This window comes from Trichoderma breve (assembly GCF_028502605.1).
Source record: "Trichoderma breve strain T069 chromosome 7 map unlocalized scaffold00008, whole genome shotgun sequence".
NCBI classification, from domain to species: domain Eukaryota; kingdom Fungi; phylum Ascomycota; class Sordariomycetes; order Hypocreales; family Hypocreaceae; genus Trichoderma; species Trichoderma breve.
In genome coordinates this window covers 588,687-603,259 of record NW_026611594.1, presented here as the reverse complement: position 1 = coordinate 603,259, position 14,573 = coordinate 588,687, and the positions used below count along the sequence as shown (strand labels likewise).

Sequence of the window (14,573 nt, the reverse complement as noted above, 5' to 3'; positions counted from 1 at the left end):
CTTCTACATGTTATTGCGGTTGCAAAGAGTATGTATGATTACTGAGGACAAGGTAATATGTTATAGCCGTTCATGCGCATCAGGCAGATTACCACTACGAGTGATTCTAACCGTCTCTCGAAGTAGAGGTATACGATGTATTCACAACCCCATCTACAGCAGCCATTCGTGCGCAAACAAATTTGAATTCCACACAATCTGTAATCCATCACCTGTGAACTTTTGTTACGATCTAGACTTGCCATAACGGCGATTCCTTAATAGTTAGGAATCTACATGGAGTAAGTTCTGCTAGAATGACTGCCAGACATTACATTAATCGCCCGAACCTTTCCTTGGTAGCGCGGTCGAACTGACAGATTCATAACACTTTTAAATAGCAAAATTTCATGAATATCAAAATATAACGCATGTATTTATTGACATATCAGAAGCCATCTTATTCGCTCCTAAGAGACAATAGTAGAGATAGATTTAATATTTGAACGTCGTAGCCTCACAAAAGTTTGTCATTATCTTCCAACTGCAAGATCCAATATCCCCCAGTTTGGCATTCTATATATTTAGAAAGGAATCTCACTAACTCTCATCGGCAAACCACCCATGTACGTCACAGGACTAGCACCCTCAGGTGCATTGATGGTCATGTATGCTGCCATGGCAAAAAATACAAAGCTCTCTGGGTTTTTAATTAGTTCCGACTTCGTATCTTCTTTCTTGGCGGTTCTCAGAATGTCTGACAATTGGTCTAAATAGAAGGAGCTATTAGATTAAGATGCGGTGCGGGAAGGATAAAGGTTAATAAAAGGGAACTCACAATAGGGATCTTTTGTGTCGTAATTGTCCGTCAAATGAATCAGCTCGTGATACAAGGTGGCGCTCCTAGGCAGGATATTATCCAAACCCAAGTCATCAAGAGTCTTCGTACCACCCTTGCCCGCAGTAGCAGAGGGATAGTTATCGATGGTCACGGCTTGTGCGAGCGATGGAAAGTTGTGCGCGTTGCCCGGCTCTCCCGCCACCCATTGCTTGACGTCGAAGGAGGCTGGACAAAACAGTATCATTCTATTACATTTACCAAACTCAAAACTTGGTTCAATGATCTTTGAAAGGGTACCACCACGATTGGTTGCGGCGTAGCGAATGTTGTCCTTCGGACAAGCCTCAGTTTCGCCAGCAGATAGCTTCTTAAGTTGAGCGTAGCCATTAAACGCGCTTACCCAGAAGAAGTTCGCCTCTTCCTCATATTTAAAAGCATCTTGAATTGATAAGTATTCTGTTGGCTCATTTGTGGTGGGGTCTCTGGCCGTGACAACTCTGTTTCCATTCTTGTCCCTGGTGATATCGCCTGGACCGACCAGCTGGTGTGCGTCGCCTGAGCATAAAACTCGAGGAGCTTCCCCGGGTACTGGGGGATCACGCAAGCCAGCTCCAGCAAGGAATTGTGAGACTCGTGCGAGGCGATCTGTTGATCATGGTTAATAATGGGTGCCTTACAATGAAAGTAGACGCTAGCTAGGGCATATTACCACCAATAGTTGTGTATCTCTGTGGGACACCATTTCTGGGCGTTAATGAATATGTGTTTGGACCATTGGGGTTACGATTTATTGTTATGGCGAAGCCGAAGAATTGGTTCATGAGTATCGCATATGCATTTTTGGTCTTATAGCCGCTGTAAACTGTCATAGCTGCCTCGTGAAGCAGGTTTGCTTCATTCACCCATTCATCCAAGACGTCCACCCGAGAGGCGCAGCTTGCTGGAAGAGAAGAGTCTCCTATCAAGAAAAGTTCTGAGGCGGTTGGCTGTTGGCCACCACCATCACCTCCGGGACCTCGAACACGACGCCAAAGCGTCTTGTTAAAGGGATCATAGTTATCATCTTCCAAATAATGGGCGCTAGATGCGACTAGTAACCAGAATAACGAGGACAGAATTGACCACCGCATCATGGAATAGTGAGGAAATAGTAAGAAAATTCTAGAGCCGACTCAATATGCCTAAGGAATGAAAGATGTTGACCAAAGGTCGACTTCAGTGATGGCTGATGCAACTTATCCATCTTATTTGCTAGATATCACACAGGAGTAATGAGCCATCTGCTGTAAACACATATTTCTCTGTAGGTAGCAATAATAGCCGAATGCTCCCTTGCCTAGATCCACCACTGGAACAGGGATGCGCATCGATCCGCTATTCAACTATCGAGACTTCCTACTTCCGTAAGACCCTGGATTTGGAAATTTTGTGACGATGGAGAATGGTAGCATTGCAGGTCGCACTATGGATTACAGGGTGTTGAACCAACAACTGATACGACTCGTATGCTGTTGGTCCTGCATCGCCACCCTGCTTCATCTTTTTTGTATTCGGTTGTGGTCATGGTCAAAAATTGTATTGTGGACTGACTAAAAAATTGAAAAGTGAAAGATCAAAAAATAACGCATTCACATGGCTGTAAATAATCTGACAAAGTGTACGGAGTACTTCGGTTGAAGAAGGCAATCAAGCACACAATAACACTTCACGACTAACCGAATCTCCAAAGGCCAACCGCTACTCGTCTTCTGGTTAGGTTTTGGTACGGAAATAATCATCTCTTCTCAATAACGGTCAACATCTCAACGTCAAGAGGATGAAGCTCTTCAACCTTGTCACTACCTCTCTGGCTTTTGGCCTGACAAATGCCTACTTGGTAGCACCTCCGGGCACGCCTGCCCCAGGAGCCGACTCAGGCTGCTCTGAATGGGTTCAACAATCCTATGGACTGACTTGTGCTATTATTGAACAGTTCTTTGGCATGAGTCCAGCCCAATTCGAGGCATGGGTGAGCAAGTCGCTTCCAATGCCACAGATGAAAGCTTTCTGACCTTGAGAAGAATCCCAGCGTTACCCTACTGGGTTCTGGTTGCAATCTTATTGAAGGCCTCTATTACTGCGTACAGGTCAATTATGTGTCCATGTCTTTCCTGTCTACAGGCCCGCCAACTACAACCACCAAATCATCCACAGCCTCAACAACCTCCAGCGGGAATGGCATCACAACACCAACGCCTACGCAGAGCGGCCTCGTAAGCAACTGTAATAAGTTCTACAAAGTTGTCAGCGGAGATATATGCGCCAACATTGTCACTACATATGGCATATCTCTGGACAACTTTTACGCTTGGAATCCGGCTGTAGGTACCAGCTGTACTGGTCTCTGGCCCGATTACTATGTCTGCGTTGGAGTTATTGGATCAGGCCCTTCAAGCACAACACATGCCTCATCTACTACTACTCGTGCATCTACTACTACTCGTGTTTCGACCACAACCACGTCTGGCAATGGTATCACCACTCCGACACCTACGCAAAGCGGCATGGTGTCGAATTGTGATGCCTTCTACAAAGTTGTTAGCGGAGATGGGTGTGCCAATATTGCTACTGCCTACGGCATCTCTCTAAACAATTTTTACGCCTGGAATCCAGCGGTTGGTACCACTTGTGCTAGTCTCTGGCCTGACTACTACGTTTGTGTTGGTATCAAGGGTTCTACAACAACAAAGGCCTCTACAACCACAAAAATCACTCCGTCAAGCACTACAAAAGGAAACGGTGTGGCCACGCCGACGCCGACCCAGGCAAATATGACGAAAAGTTGTAAGACCTTTCACCTCGTCAAGAGCGGGGATGACTGCTTTGACATTGCGGCTGCTGCCAACATCACCTTGGCAAACTTCTATGCCTGGAACCCGGCTGTAGGCACTAGTTGTTCTACTTTGTGGCCAGATTATTACGTTTGCATTGGAGTTTTGTAATTCGATAGCATTTATATGACTGCAGCAAGTCTATGTATTAAAAACCTTTGCAAACTACAATTTTGGCAAGGCGATATGGTCGAGAAAATGTAACTGGGCAACTATGTCTTTTAACTTACAGACTTATGTAGGATGTCGATCATAGACTGAGAAATTATGCTACAAAAATCAACTAGCTGTATCACCATCCGATAGATCCTAGCAACTCAACAGCAATAGTAATTGGTCCTGACTTTTTGTCATTTCAAAATTCATTGTAGAATCTGTATCTCCCGAGTATTTGCTGTTACCCTATAATGTAACCGTAACAGCTTTTTCTTCTTTTTTAGACCTGTACCAATACATTACGTTATTGCCGACGGAGACAGATATGGCCGGGTAATTCACGCAATTCTAAAATTATCCTGTGATAGGTATTATTGTCAGTCATTGCCGTCATTGCCGGTAGACCTGGAGAATCTGCGCCGTAAGTGTAACCCAATCTTATTGGTGGCTTACAGTGTCTTCTCCCGGGAACCCCAGTCATCCTTCTGGTTTTCGATCACCAAGAATATACAGTTCATCTTGTTGATTGGTTTATAGACAGCTCGTATATCGTATACATAAAAACAAAAGCTGTTGGCTTGGCGTCCGGCATTTCGGAAGTACGGCACGATGCGCTGAATGATACAGGGGTCAAAACAACCTTACCGCAAACACAGATGCATAGAATAAACTAAAGAATATGCATCAATGGCCAGAAGTCAGGCCACCGTTGACCCTTGAGCGAATGCATGCATCAAAAAGAATACAGGAGCCAACAGTTCACAGGCTTCCATCGCTGACCACGGTTTAATTACAACCCGGGCGATTTGGAACTTCTCGCATACCCTGAACATTGAATAATGCAGCAAGAGACAATTTACTCCCCTTTCGGTAAACTCGGATGAGAGGATATTGGACAACAGTTAGTTCGGCGAATCTCGCTGTTTAGGACGCTTAATTTCGCGGGACCCGACTGTTGAATGCGATGTGCCGAGTGCGCTTGCCGTCGTGGTTACACTCAATCAATTACGATAGCTGCATTGAAGACAAATACCTGTGACGGTGTATCAACCGAGTTGAGTCTGAGAAACTCCGTCTGTAACCTTATGTTGGTACATTGCTATTGTCTAATGCGGGCTCTCTTTTAGAGACCGACAGTCCACATAATCATGAGATGTAGGGGTATTGAATGTATGCTACCGTAATCAAGCTAGGTTGACTTCGTCCCTCGAATTAGCATATACAGCATCTTGCAGCCAGTTACCAGAAACCCCAAGAAGGCCAGCTACCAATCTCTAGATTTGCTGAGAGACTCTGTGTTCGCCTACAGAGAGGTGGTAAAATTTATAGATGTATAGTTCAGCGTGATTTTATTGAACTTACCCTACATAGGCGATGTTATCTTGAGCTGTATAACCTACATATGTCTCTCAATTTCGTCTATGGCGACAACGTGAAGCACAAGTTATATTAGATCTTCAACCTGGTTGAGGTTCAGTTTCTGTTTGCCAGAGGGCCTGTAACCGCAGCATCGTACAATTCAGGCAAGATCGAATCTCATAGAACAAGTTGCATCAAGTGAGAGGCGAATAAATCAGGTAAAAACACGACAGCAAATTTCTCTGGATGAACGTTTGACTTATTTCCTCTAACGAGGTGTTGGAGTGAGAATCCATTTATTTGGACAGCTCAATAATAGCTGCAGTCTGTGTTCAATTCATAATTGCATAGAAACAGTAACTCCCGAGTTCATGTACACAACACCATACAAGTAAGAACCTAGTAGAGATGGTAGGTTCATTATATACATCGCACCTATTCCCATTTGTCCTCAAAGACTTCATTTAACCCTCCTCGTACCGTCATTACACACCCGCCCACATCAAGACTGCCCGCGAGCATCCTTGACTTGTACTGTTCTGTCCGAACTAGTCTCGTCTCCAGTATTAATCGTAGACTCGTGTTCCATCAACATGATGGTAGCCTCTTCCGCGACAGGACGGTGTCTGATGCCCTTTGGGACGACAAACATATCGCCAACTTGCATCACAACATCATCCAGGCCCTCAAGCTCGATGGTCAACTTGCCAGCCAGGAGATAGAAGAGTTCGTCGGAGTTTGGATGTGAGTGCCAGATGAATTCGCCATCTATTTTGGCAACTTTGACGTGGTGGTCGTTGATTGCTGCGACAAGGCGCGGGGACCATTTCTCAGTAAATGAGTCGAGGACTTTTGGGATAGATTCCGCTGTCGACATGATGATTTTGAGTTTCGCGAATTACTTGGGTTGGTCTTGAAGGATGAAGCTGAGATAGTTGGTGGATGAAAGAAAATGAGTCCACTTGGTTCACTTATATCATTTATACTGCTCTTTCAACTGATATTGATGGCCATGAGCATGTGTAAGATGTAAATGGAAGATCTAAGAATGGCCGGCATTTCTCAGCGCGTGGGGCCAAGGGCGCGGGATGATTCTAGCGTGCGCCCTTGCATCGAGAAACTGACACAACTGTGGGGAGCGCCAAACAAGGATGGACGATATCCGATGCTTTTGCTATCTTTCACTCAATCAAGTGAGCCTCTTTTGGTTGCATAGGCAAAACATTGAGCCGCCTATCAGTAACTGATGACGCAACCCGCATTCCGACAACTTCCTATTGGTTGCGCAACATCAACTATGAGTTATAACAACATGGCTTTAACAACATGGCTTTAACAACATGAAACAACATCAGATGATTTTCTTCCTACATAGACAAATACACTTTTATCCGCATCCAACATGTCAGTTGTGTTTCAACCAATTATAGCGTCTGGGTTTCGGATTAGCTCCCCGCAGACCCCGCCAAACTTTTTTCTAGATGCCGCCATCCCGATCTCGGATAAAGTTTTGATGCATCTTCATCCAGTCGTCTCACAATGATGCAAGCAGTATGTCTTCTCCATGCCCCAGATCAGGCCAATTAGGCGATGGCTACACGACATATCAATTACAAGATAATTGCTAACTTCGTGGCTCTTCACAGCGTGGAATAGCTGGCCGCTCCGCCAGGAGATGCGCCACGCTTCTCGGCCGCACAACACCGCGATCTCTAGCACCACAGCTGCCTTCAACATCACCAATATGCCGTTCTTACAGCGTCACCGGCGCCTATCGAAGGCCTGACGCTTTCCACTCGCAGCTCGACAGCTCTCGCAATTCAGACATCCCCTCCTCCTCCCCACCAGCCGTCGGAAAGCCTCAGACGCTCACTGAGAAGATCGTCCAGCGGTACGCCGTCGGCCTTGCGCCGGGCAAGACGGTCCATTCCGGCGACTACATCTCCATCGCGCCGCACCGCAGCATGTCCCATGATAACAGTTTTCCCATTATTAAGAAATGGATGGACATAGGCGCCACCAAGGTCCATGATAGCAGCCAAATTGTCATGACTTTGGATCACGACGTGCAGAATCGATCGCCTACGAACCTGAAGAAGTACGAATTGATACAAGAGTTCGCTCAGAACCATGGCATTGATTTCTTTGGCGCTGGCCGGGGTATTGGCCATCAGCTGATGATTGAGGAGGGCTATGCTTGGCCGGGGACCTTGACCGTTGCGTCTGACAGCCACTCCAATAGCTATGGCGCAATTGGAGCCGTGGGTACTCCCATTGTGAGGACCGATGCTGCCAGTATACTTGCGACTGGTCGGACATGGTGGCAGATCCCGCCTATCGCCAAAGTCACTCTCCTGGGCGTTCTACCTCCGGGTGTTACTGCGAAGGATGTCATCGTGGCGCTCTGTGGATTGGTGAATGACGATTCTGTCCTAAATCACGCCATCGAATTCACTGGTTCCGAAGAAACAATGCGTAGCCTTTCTATAGACGAAAGGATCACAATCGCAAACATGACGACGGAATGGGGCGCGCTCAGTGGGTATGTTGGACTTGCTATGAGCGCATTGGGAACCAGACTGACAACTGCGACAGGCTTTTCCCCATTGACGATGTCTTGATCAACTGGCTGCGAGCCAAGGCCACCACATCCGCCATGCTCAACTCAGAGCCTGATGCCAATGCCCGTTTTACACACGACCGGATCGCCCAGCTCTCTGAGAACCGGCTCACTGCCGACCCCGGTGCAACTTACGCCAAGTCGCTTTATCTCGATCTTACATCCCTATCCCCATTTGTCTCAGGACCCAACTCTGTCAAGGTGGCCACGCCCCTTCGCGATCTTGAGGCTCAAAAGATTCCCGTCGACAAAGCTTGTAACTATAATCACTCACGCCGTTTCCCCTGAAGTTTACTAACTTGGCTAAAGATTTGGTATCCTGCACTAACGGAAGAGCGTCCGACATTAGTGCTGCCGCTCGTGTATTCCGCGAGGCTGCGAAAGATGGTGTTGCACCCAAGATTGCCCCTGGTGTCAAGTTCTACGTTGCCGCTGCCTCTCTAGCTGAACAACAGATAGCGGAGGAAGCTGGCGATTGGCAGGTTCTCCTAGATGCCGGCGTGGAAACACTTCCATCAGGGTGCGGACCTTGTATTGGGCTTGGAACTGGACTGCTTGAGCCCAACGAGGTCGGCATTAGCGCATCAAACAGAAACTTTTCAGGAAGAATGGGATCTAAAGAAGCAAAGGCATATCTCGGATCGCCAGAAGTAGTCGCCGCCAGTGCCCTGTCAGGTTATATCAGTGGTCCTGGATGGTACCAGAAGCCTGAAGGCATCGACAAGGTTATCCTCGGTGAGGGCAGTGGCAACCTGGAGGCAGATAAGGCCATGAGCGTTGAGGACGCCCTGGATAAGATCATCGCTCAGGCCGACAGCATGATCTTCGACGCCGAGAAGGATATGGGCGCTTCAACTGCAGCACCTGCAGACAACGCCGAGGAGACGCTGACCGACATTGTACCTGGTTTCCCAGAGAAAGTCGAGGGCGAGATCGTATTTTGCGACGCCGACAACATCAACACAGACGGTATATACCCAGGCAAATACACATATCAAGATAACGTCCCAGTCGAGAAGATGGCAGAGGTATGCATGGAAAACTACGACGCCGCCTTCAAGGATATCGCCCGCCCTGGAGACGTGTTGGTCGGAGGATTTAACTTTGGAACTGGCTCATCACGAGAGCAAGGTAAGTGTTCCCAGAAGGGGTATTCTTCTCCAAACGACCGACTAATAATCTGTATCAATAGCCGCTACCGCTATCCTCGCCAAAAAGATCCCGCTCGTCGTCTCCGGCTCTTTCGGCAACATCTTCGGCCGTAACAGCATCAACAACGCGCTCCTCACCGTTGAAGTGCCTCGCCTGATCCAGCGCCTTCGCGAGCGCTTCCCCAAGGGCGACGGTGCCGACATTCAGCTCACGCGACGCACGGGATGGAAGTTCCTGTGGGACGTACGCAGGAGCAAGGTCGTCGTCACAGAGGACAACGGAGAGACGTGGAGCCAGAAGGTGGGTGAACTGCCGCCGAATGTGCAAGAGATCATTAGCAGGGGAGGTTTGGAGGCCTGGGTCAAGGGAGAGATTGCAAAGTGAAAAGTGATTATTAGGCGTGGCGGCGTATGAAGAAAGATACCTCAGCTTAGAGAAAAAGAAAAAAGAAAAAAGAAATCTTTCAGATGTAAAATATACAATCCATTACCAACACAATCCCATTAAGGAACCGTCAAGTTTCAAGTCTAATTGCCTCAAGCGCCCTTTCTAAGAAACATCCTCGCTAAACCTGCAATTCTCCCCAGTTGACCTATTCTATCGCCCTCACTATTCTTCAAATCCTCCGCGGCGCCGCTAAACGTCTTCCAAACCTCAATGTACTTATTCTTCGTAAGATGGCTGGTTCCAATCGATGTCAGCGCATGTTCCATCTGCTGCCGTTCTCTAATCTTCGTCAAGTCTTCTTTCGTTATCGCAACAGTATGATCACTCTGATTCGTCTCATTGGTATGCATGATACCCAATCTGACACACTCCATGACAAGTGCAGCCAGACCAGTTGCCAGCGCAGTTGCCACCGAGCTACCAGAATGAGCTTCGAATTTCTGAAATGTTTTGTCTTGCACATCTTGATAGTTATGATCAATCACAACTTCGTGGCCCGGGAAAATGAAGCTGAGTTCGTGCGCATCACCAACTGTGTCGAGCATGCTGCCTGTGGCTTTCGCAGCGCCGATTCTGAAGCTATTAGGGTTGCTGCCGTGCGGATACATCAGGTCCGCAGACTTTCCCTGGTCGCTAGCAGCGCAAAACATGAGGAGGCCTTTTATGTTGAGAGCATTGTTGATTGCATGATCAAAGTCTGCTTTCTTAGTTGGTTCTGTGGGTGGCTTGATTGTCCAAGACATAGAAATAATTTGAGCACCTTGCTCTGCTGCATAGTTTATCGCCTATAACTTCCATCAGAGGAATTTATAACTAGCTGCAATTAAATGAGCTAACTTACCTGTATCGCACTATCGGGATTTATTTGAAGTTTCGTTGAGCCCTCAGTTGCAAAAGTCTGCAGCTTAATAACATGAATAATGGCGCTCGGACAAATGCGATGAATCAATCTAGCCATCAACGTCCCGTGACCAGACGGAGAGTCCCAGTATGGAGATACACGCCATGTTGAACCTTCTCGATAGTGGTGGAAGCTCTTGCCCGGAAATCCCATACCCTTCAGATCTGGATGCATGATGTCTGTCCCGTCGTCTATCAAAGCGACCACCACAGGTGTCAGTGACGCATCAGTTATCTTGTCTCTCAGGGCACGGATCTGCCTAAAATGGGAATTAAAGTGTTCCATGCATTGCATCCACTTGTGTGGATCAACGCCGCGTTCTTGGCTTTGATTGAGCTGCCCTTCTCTTGTAAGAATGCCCATTCTGAGGAGGTAGTTGTTAGCGGGGATTGGGCCATTTATGATAGGCTGTTTTTCAGATGACCAAGACTCATGAACTCGTTTTACAAAGTCATTGAAGTTACTATTGACTCTTGTATCAGACTCAGAGCTCTATGCGAAAATACATGTTAGTAAGTGACTGAGTCTTGCGACCAAGAGCGTTGGTTTGAATACCTCAACTTGGGTGACACTAATTGTCTCCAGCGTGGGGATCATAGCCAAGCCCTCTTTTTCTGACCATGCCCGTAAAGTGGTGTTCTTACCACTCCATTGGAGATGAAGTTCTCGTAAACACTTCCCAACTCGAGTAAGCGATACGGGGTCAAGATCCAATCTCCGCCAGTCAAGTATCTCAACATTCTGCAAACAGTAAGCCCCTGAACGTATGAATACATAATTAGTCACTTACAAATGACTCCAATGCTTCTTCTATGGCTTCATCACTATGTGAGGGAGTTTTCAAATCGTCCACAATAACCTAAAATTTTGCTTAATAAAAGGGCATTCAAAAATTGAGTTCCAAAGTTTATGGCATTCTTATACCTTAACAATGCGTTTCACTCCTTTCTGCTTCAGCCAGTTGAAAAAGAAAACCAAATCCTAAAAGCATTAATTTTCTAGAAAGCAATATTGTTATGTTAAAACCTACTGTCCTAGTCTTGCGCCTTGTAGCTGGACCGTCATCGTCCTCAATCAGCTCGATTTGTGGAAACGCCACGTATTGGAGTACACTATCCAGCTTAAGATGGCCGAATTGTTTCTGGAATTCATTCTTCCTAAGTTTTTTGGGTGGACCAAAGTCGAACCACAGCTCCTTATCTACTGAGGCTGTTAGAAGCTTGTCGTATATAGAATAAACACACATAGCAAACCATCACATACCTTGCTCGTCTTGTAGGCGCAGGCAGCGAGAAGCGCGATCCGGCCTTTGGGTCCGAAGATATAGAAGCTTCAGCTGCTCGCTAATTAGCTTAGCAGCTTGTGCCCGCTCTTCTTCTTTTTGGAGAGTCGCCGCCCTTAGTGTGTTTTGTGCGGAATCGATTGGCGACCCTCGAAGTGGAGAGGACACCACTTGTGTATCCAATTGTAATTTATAACCACCGCGGTCTCTAGACGTAGTAGTAATCGAATCTCTTCGCTTCAAAGAACTAACCGGCCCTTCTTTATCTCCAGACAGTGATGAGGGTCCCATTGCGCCAATTTCAAGCTTAGAAGGGGCCCTCTTTGGATCTGATTTCGTATCAGAGAGCTTGAGCTTGTCCCCTTTCGTTTCTCTCGCAGGCGTTTGGTCGAACCTTCTTTGTACCGCTTTCCGTGTACTTTCGTGGTACTGGTAAACTGAGTAAGTGCGGTTATATGTCAAGATATCGACATCTAGTGCTTGTGATCCTCGAACAAGCAATTCTTCAACAATACCAACTTGTGTCTTACAGCACCTCTCATACTCTACAGCCAGGTGCAAAGGTGTACGACCTCTATGATCGGTGATCCTGAATAACTCTTCAGGAACAAAACTGCAAATGCTTTTGACGATTTTCTCTCTCTGCTCCTCCGTACTAAAGTCACAAGTCAAGGCAGTATGTAGACATGTGATTTCACGATCATTATCGTGAGGCTTGCATTCATTCAGTAGCTCTGGTTTGATTCGCTCGCGTGTCTTTGACCCCACGTTGTTGCATACCGCATGACTGAATCTCTCGTTGCCTACATAGAGGGCGGTGGTGAGCGGCGTGCGATTCGCTTTATCCATTCTGCCCATCAGATGCGGCAGCTTCACGATGGCTCGTGCCATAAGCCATTGCAAGCTAATCGATGGCTTAGGATTGTGGTCGTAGGCAAGATAATGCAAAAAGTTCTGACCTTCCCATGTCGTCTTATCCCATTCTGTCGCTCGGGCAAGCACAAATTGTGCCCGTTGTCTGTTCCTCTCAGCTTCATCGAGACTCTGTATTGAGAATTTTCGTGCTTCATCAATATCTTGATCAAACTGCTGCCTGACATGGTCCACACCAAACCCGGATATTGTTGCCGTTGGTGGGAGGAATTCATCTTCATTGTCCAGATCGTAAACATCTCCGTCCTCCATAAGCCCGCTGGCCACACGGGACGGTTTTTCTGGACCTTGAAAGCCAGAATCCATTATATTAGGGTCGTAATTAAGCTTAAAGAGAGCGTATGGTAACAAGGGGAAATGGAGGCTGCAGGAAAGGGAAGTGAGGGTCGTGGGAACAAGAGATGGCGCTCTTCTGCAGAGCCTCGCTAATGAGTCTTTAACCAAGGCAGAGAGGGGTTGCTCTACTAGCAATTGACGTTTCCGTATTACCTTTGGCAATGGGGAGCACACAAGTTACAGAGTTGGTGGATAAAAAATGACCCCTGTTCTTATAGCGTGTCTGCTTACAGTATTTGGTCTTCAGACCTCTCTTAACGAACCACATACTTAACAGTGAGAACCAGAGATAATAATACAGCATCAAAGCCTGAAATATTTCTTTCTCTTTCATTATAGTTAAGTCCTGTCAAAGTTAGAATAGAACTAGAGGCTTAAATGGTTTCCAATTAAGAAGGGATATCTTCTTCTCAGGACTGGTCGTTGTACAACAGTTTCTCAACCCAAATAGCGGCTCTGGACACAGTGCAAACTATTGTAAAAGTACATAGAGGTACTCTATTTGCGCAGCCAAAGATACACAAGTAAGACCTAAAACGATCATCAAATATTGTCAACACCCCGCTTCATGGTTTACATCCCGTATATAATTGATGTTAAATATTGCAATATCGCTACCACATAATGGCTGAGCTTCCGCAGAGAAATGACGACGAGCCTCTTCTGGCACTAGAGACACCGCTCCATGATATCATCACCGGCGAAGATGACACATTTCGTACCGAAAACGCCTCAGTAAACGACTGGGAAAGGCGCAACGTAATTGAGCGTACGAGAGGCAATATTCACGTCCGTGTTGACTTGATGGAGGTTATTCACGGAACTTACGACAATGACGGGGACGAGGCAACATTGATGGTGTTCCGTTTCCGCTTCGATCCACAGAAGCACTCCCGTCGAATCATAAGAGCCCGCATCAACATCGAGTTCTTTGCCAACAATAAGAACGATACAGCTCCAACTGTTGAGGCTATAGCTCCCGAGGAGAGATGGTCCGTGGTGCCAACTGTGGATAGCGAGTCCATCACACGCGGCGGGGAGCTGAATCTGGGGGCTTCCGGTGTGCCCTTTCTCGAAGCAGGAGGAACACTCAAGTTTGAGAAAACAGTCAACAGAGATATCAGCGATGCCACCACAGTGACTGGAAGCATCAACTTGGGCACAGGAAAGAACTCGGGCGAATCAACGGTAGCCGTGTGGAATCTGCAAGAAAACAAGCGAAGACAAACCGGCGTTCCAGATTCAGTGAGAGTTGCAATTCTCCTCCGCCGAGAAGACAGCAAACCTTTCAATGCCAAGGTCACTCTTGAGGCTGACGCCGATTTCGTTACGGGCCTGGAAAGGAAGTTTTCGAAAGTACCGCTTGACGATCCGGTTCTGTTTAATCCTACTCTGACAGGGGACAAGCCCAAGAAAGGAAGAAGTTATAACGTGCAGGATCTGAGTAGCTTCGACTTGTATTCATTATGTGACGTGAGAATGGGAATGGAGGCTCATTTTGGTCAAAAAGCGGAGTGAATTGTTTCGCGATAATAGTGGTCATGTATTGGCCGAAAGAGCGTCTAAATAGAGATCAAGTGCATGCATGCATCTTGCATCGGAGTTTATGTTGTCAAGGAGCATCGAAATTAAGTTGTTAACTAGGAGAACCCGGCTCGCGGGAGGCTTCGGCTACCGCAATTCTAGCACATGTTTCC

The 14,573-nt window shown here is 46.9% G+C and overlaps 6 protein-coding genes across 6 annotated transcripts; 3 read left to right on the top strand and 3 right to left on the bottom strand.

The window, feature by feature from the left end:
• Nucleotides 1-563: 563 nt before the first annotated feature.
• Nucleotides 564-1,950, bottom strand: T069G_11290 (uncharacterized protein; the record flags this gene model as incomplete). Its single annotated transcript, XM_056178495.1, has 3 exons — nucleotides 564-748; nucleotides 818-1,465; nucleotides 1,530-1,950. 3 exons carry the CDS (start codon nucleotides 1,948-1,950, stop codon nucleotides 564-566), a joined length of 1,254 nt encoding a protein of 417 aa, XP_056023369.1.
• A 686-nt stretch (nucleotides 1,951-2,636) lies between these two features.
• T069G_11289 (uncharacterized protein) lies at nucleotides 2,637-3,801 on the top strand (the record flags this gene model as incomplete). The annotated part of the gene is made up of 3 exons (XM_056178494.1): nucleotides 2,637-2,828; nucleotides 2,881-3,184; nucleotides 3,245-3,801. The coding sequence occupies 3 exons, from the start codon at nucleotides 2,637-2,639 to the stop codon at nucleotides 3,799-3,801; spliced, it is 1,053 nt and encodes a 350-aa protein (XP_056023368.1).
• A 1,906-nt stretch (nucleotides 3,802-5,707) lies between these two features.
• Nucleotides 5,708-6,082, bottom strand: T069G_11288 (cupin domain-containing protein; the record flags this gene model as incomplete). Its single annotated transcript, XM_056178493.1, has 1 exon — nucleotides 5,708-6,082. The coding sequence occupies one exon, from the start codon at nucleotides 6,080-6,082 to the stop codon at nucleotides 5,708-5,710; it is 375 nt and encodes a 124-aa protein (XP_056023367.1).
• A 662-nt stretch (nucleotides 6,083-6,744) lies between these two features.
• T069G_11287 (aconitase family (aconitate hydratase) domain-containing protein) lies at nucleotides 6,745-9,361 on the top strand (the record flags this gene model as incomplete). The annotated part of the gene is made up of 5 exons (XM_056178492.1): nucleotides 6,745-6,756; nucleotides 6,852-7,747; nucleotides 7,801-8,081; nucleotides 8,135-8,956; nucleotides 9,018-9,361. 5 exons carry the CDS (start codon nucleotides 6,745-6,747, stop codon nucleotides 9,359-9,361), a joined length of 2,355 nt encoding a protein of 784 aa, XP_056023366.1.
• A 152-nt stretch (nucleotides 9,362-9,513) lies between these two features.
• On the bottom strand, nucleotides 9,514-12,846 carry T069G_11286 (subtilase family domain-containing protein; the record flags this gene model as incomplete). Its single annotated transcript, XM_056178491.1, has 8 exons — nucleotides 9,514-9,864; nucleotides 9,913-10,209; nucleotides 10,266-10,817; nucleotides 10,881-11,066; nucleotides 11,116-11,184; nucleotides 11,250-11,306; nucleotides 11,356-11,525; nucleotides 11,589-12,846. 8 exons carry the CDS (start codon nucleotides 12,844-12,846, stop codon nucleotides 9,514-9,516), a joined length of 2,940 nt encoding a protein of 979 aa, XP_056023365.1.
• Nucleotides 12,847-13,500: 654 nt separating this feature from the next.
• Nucleotides 13,501-14,394, top strand: T069G_11285 (uncharacterized protein; the record flags this gene model as incomplete). Its single annotated transcript, XM_056178490.1, has 1 exon — nucleotides 13,501-14,394. One exon carries the CDS (start codon nucleotides 13,501-13,503, stop codon nucleotides 14,392-14,394), a length of 894 nt encoding a protein of 297 aa, XP_056023364.1.
• Between the last annotated feature and the right edge of the window lie 179 nt (nucleotides 14,395-14,573).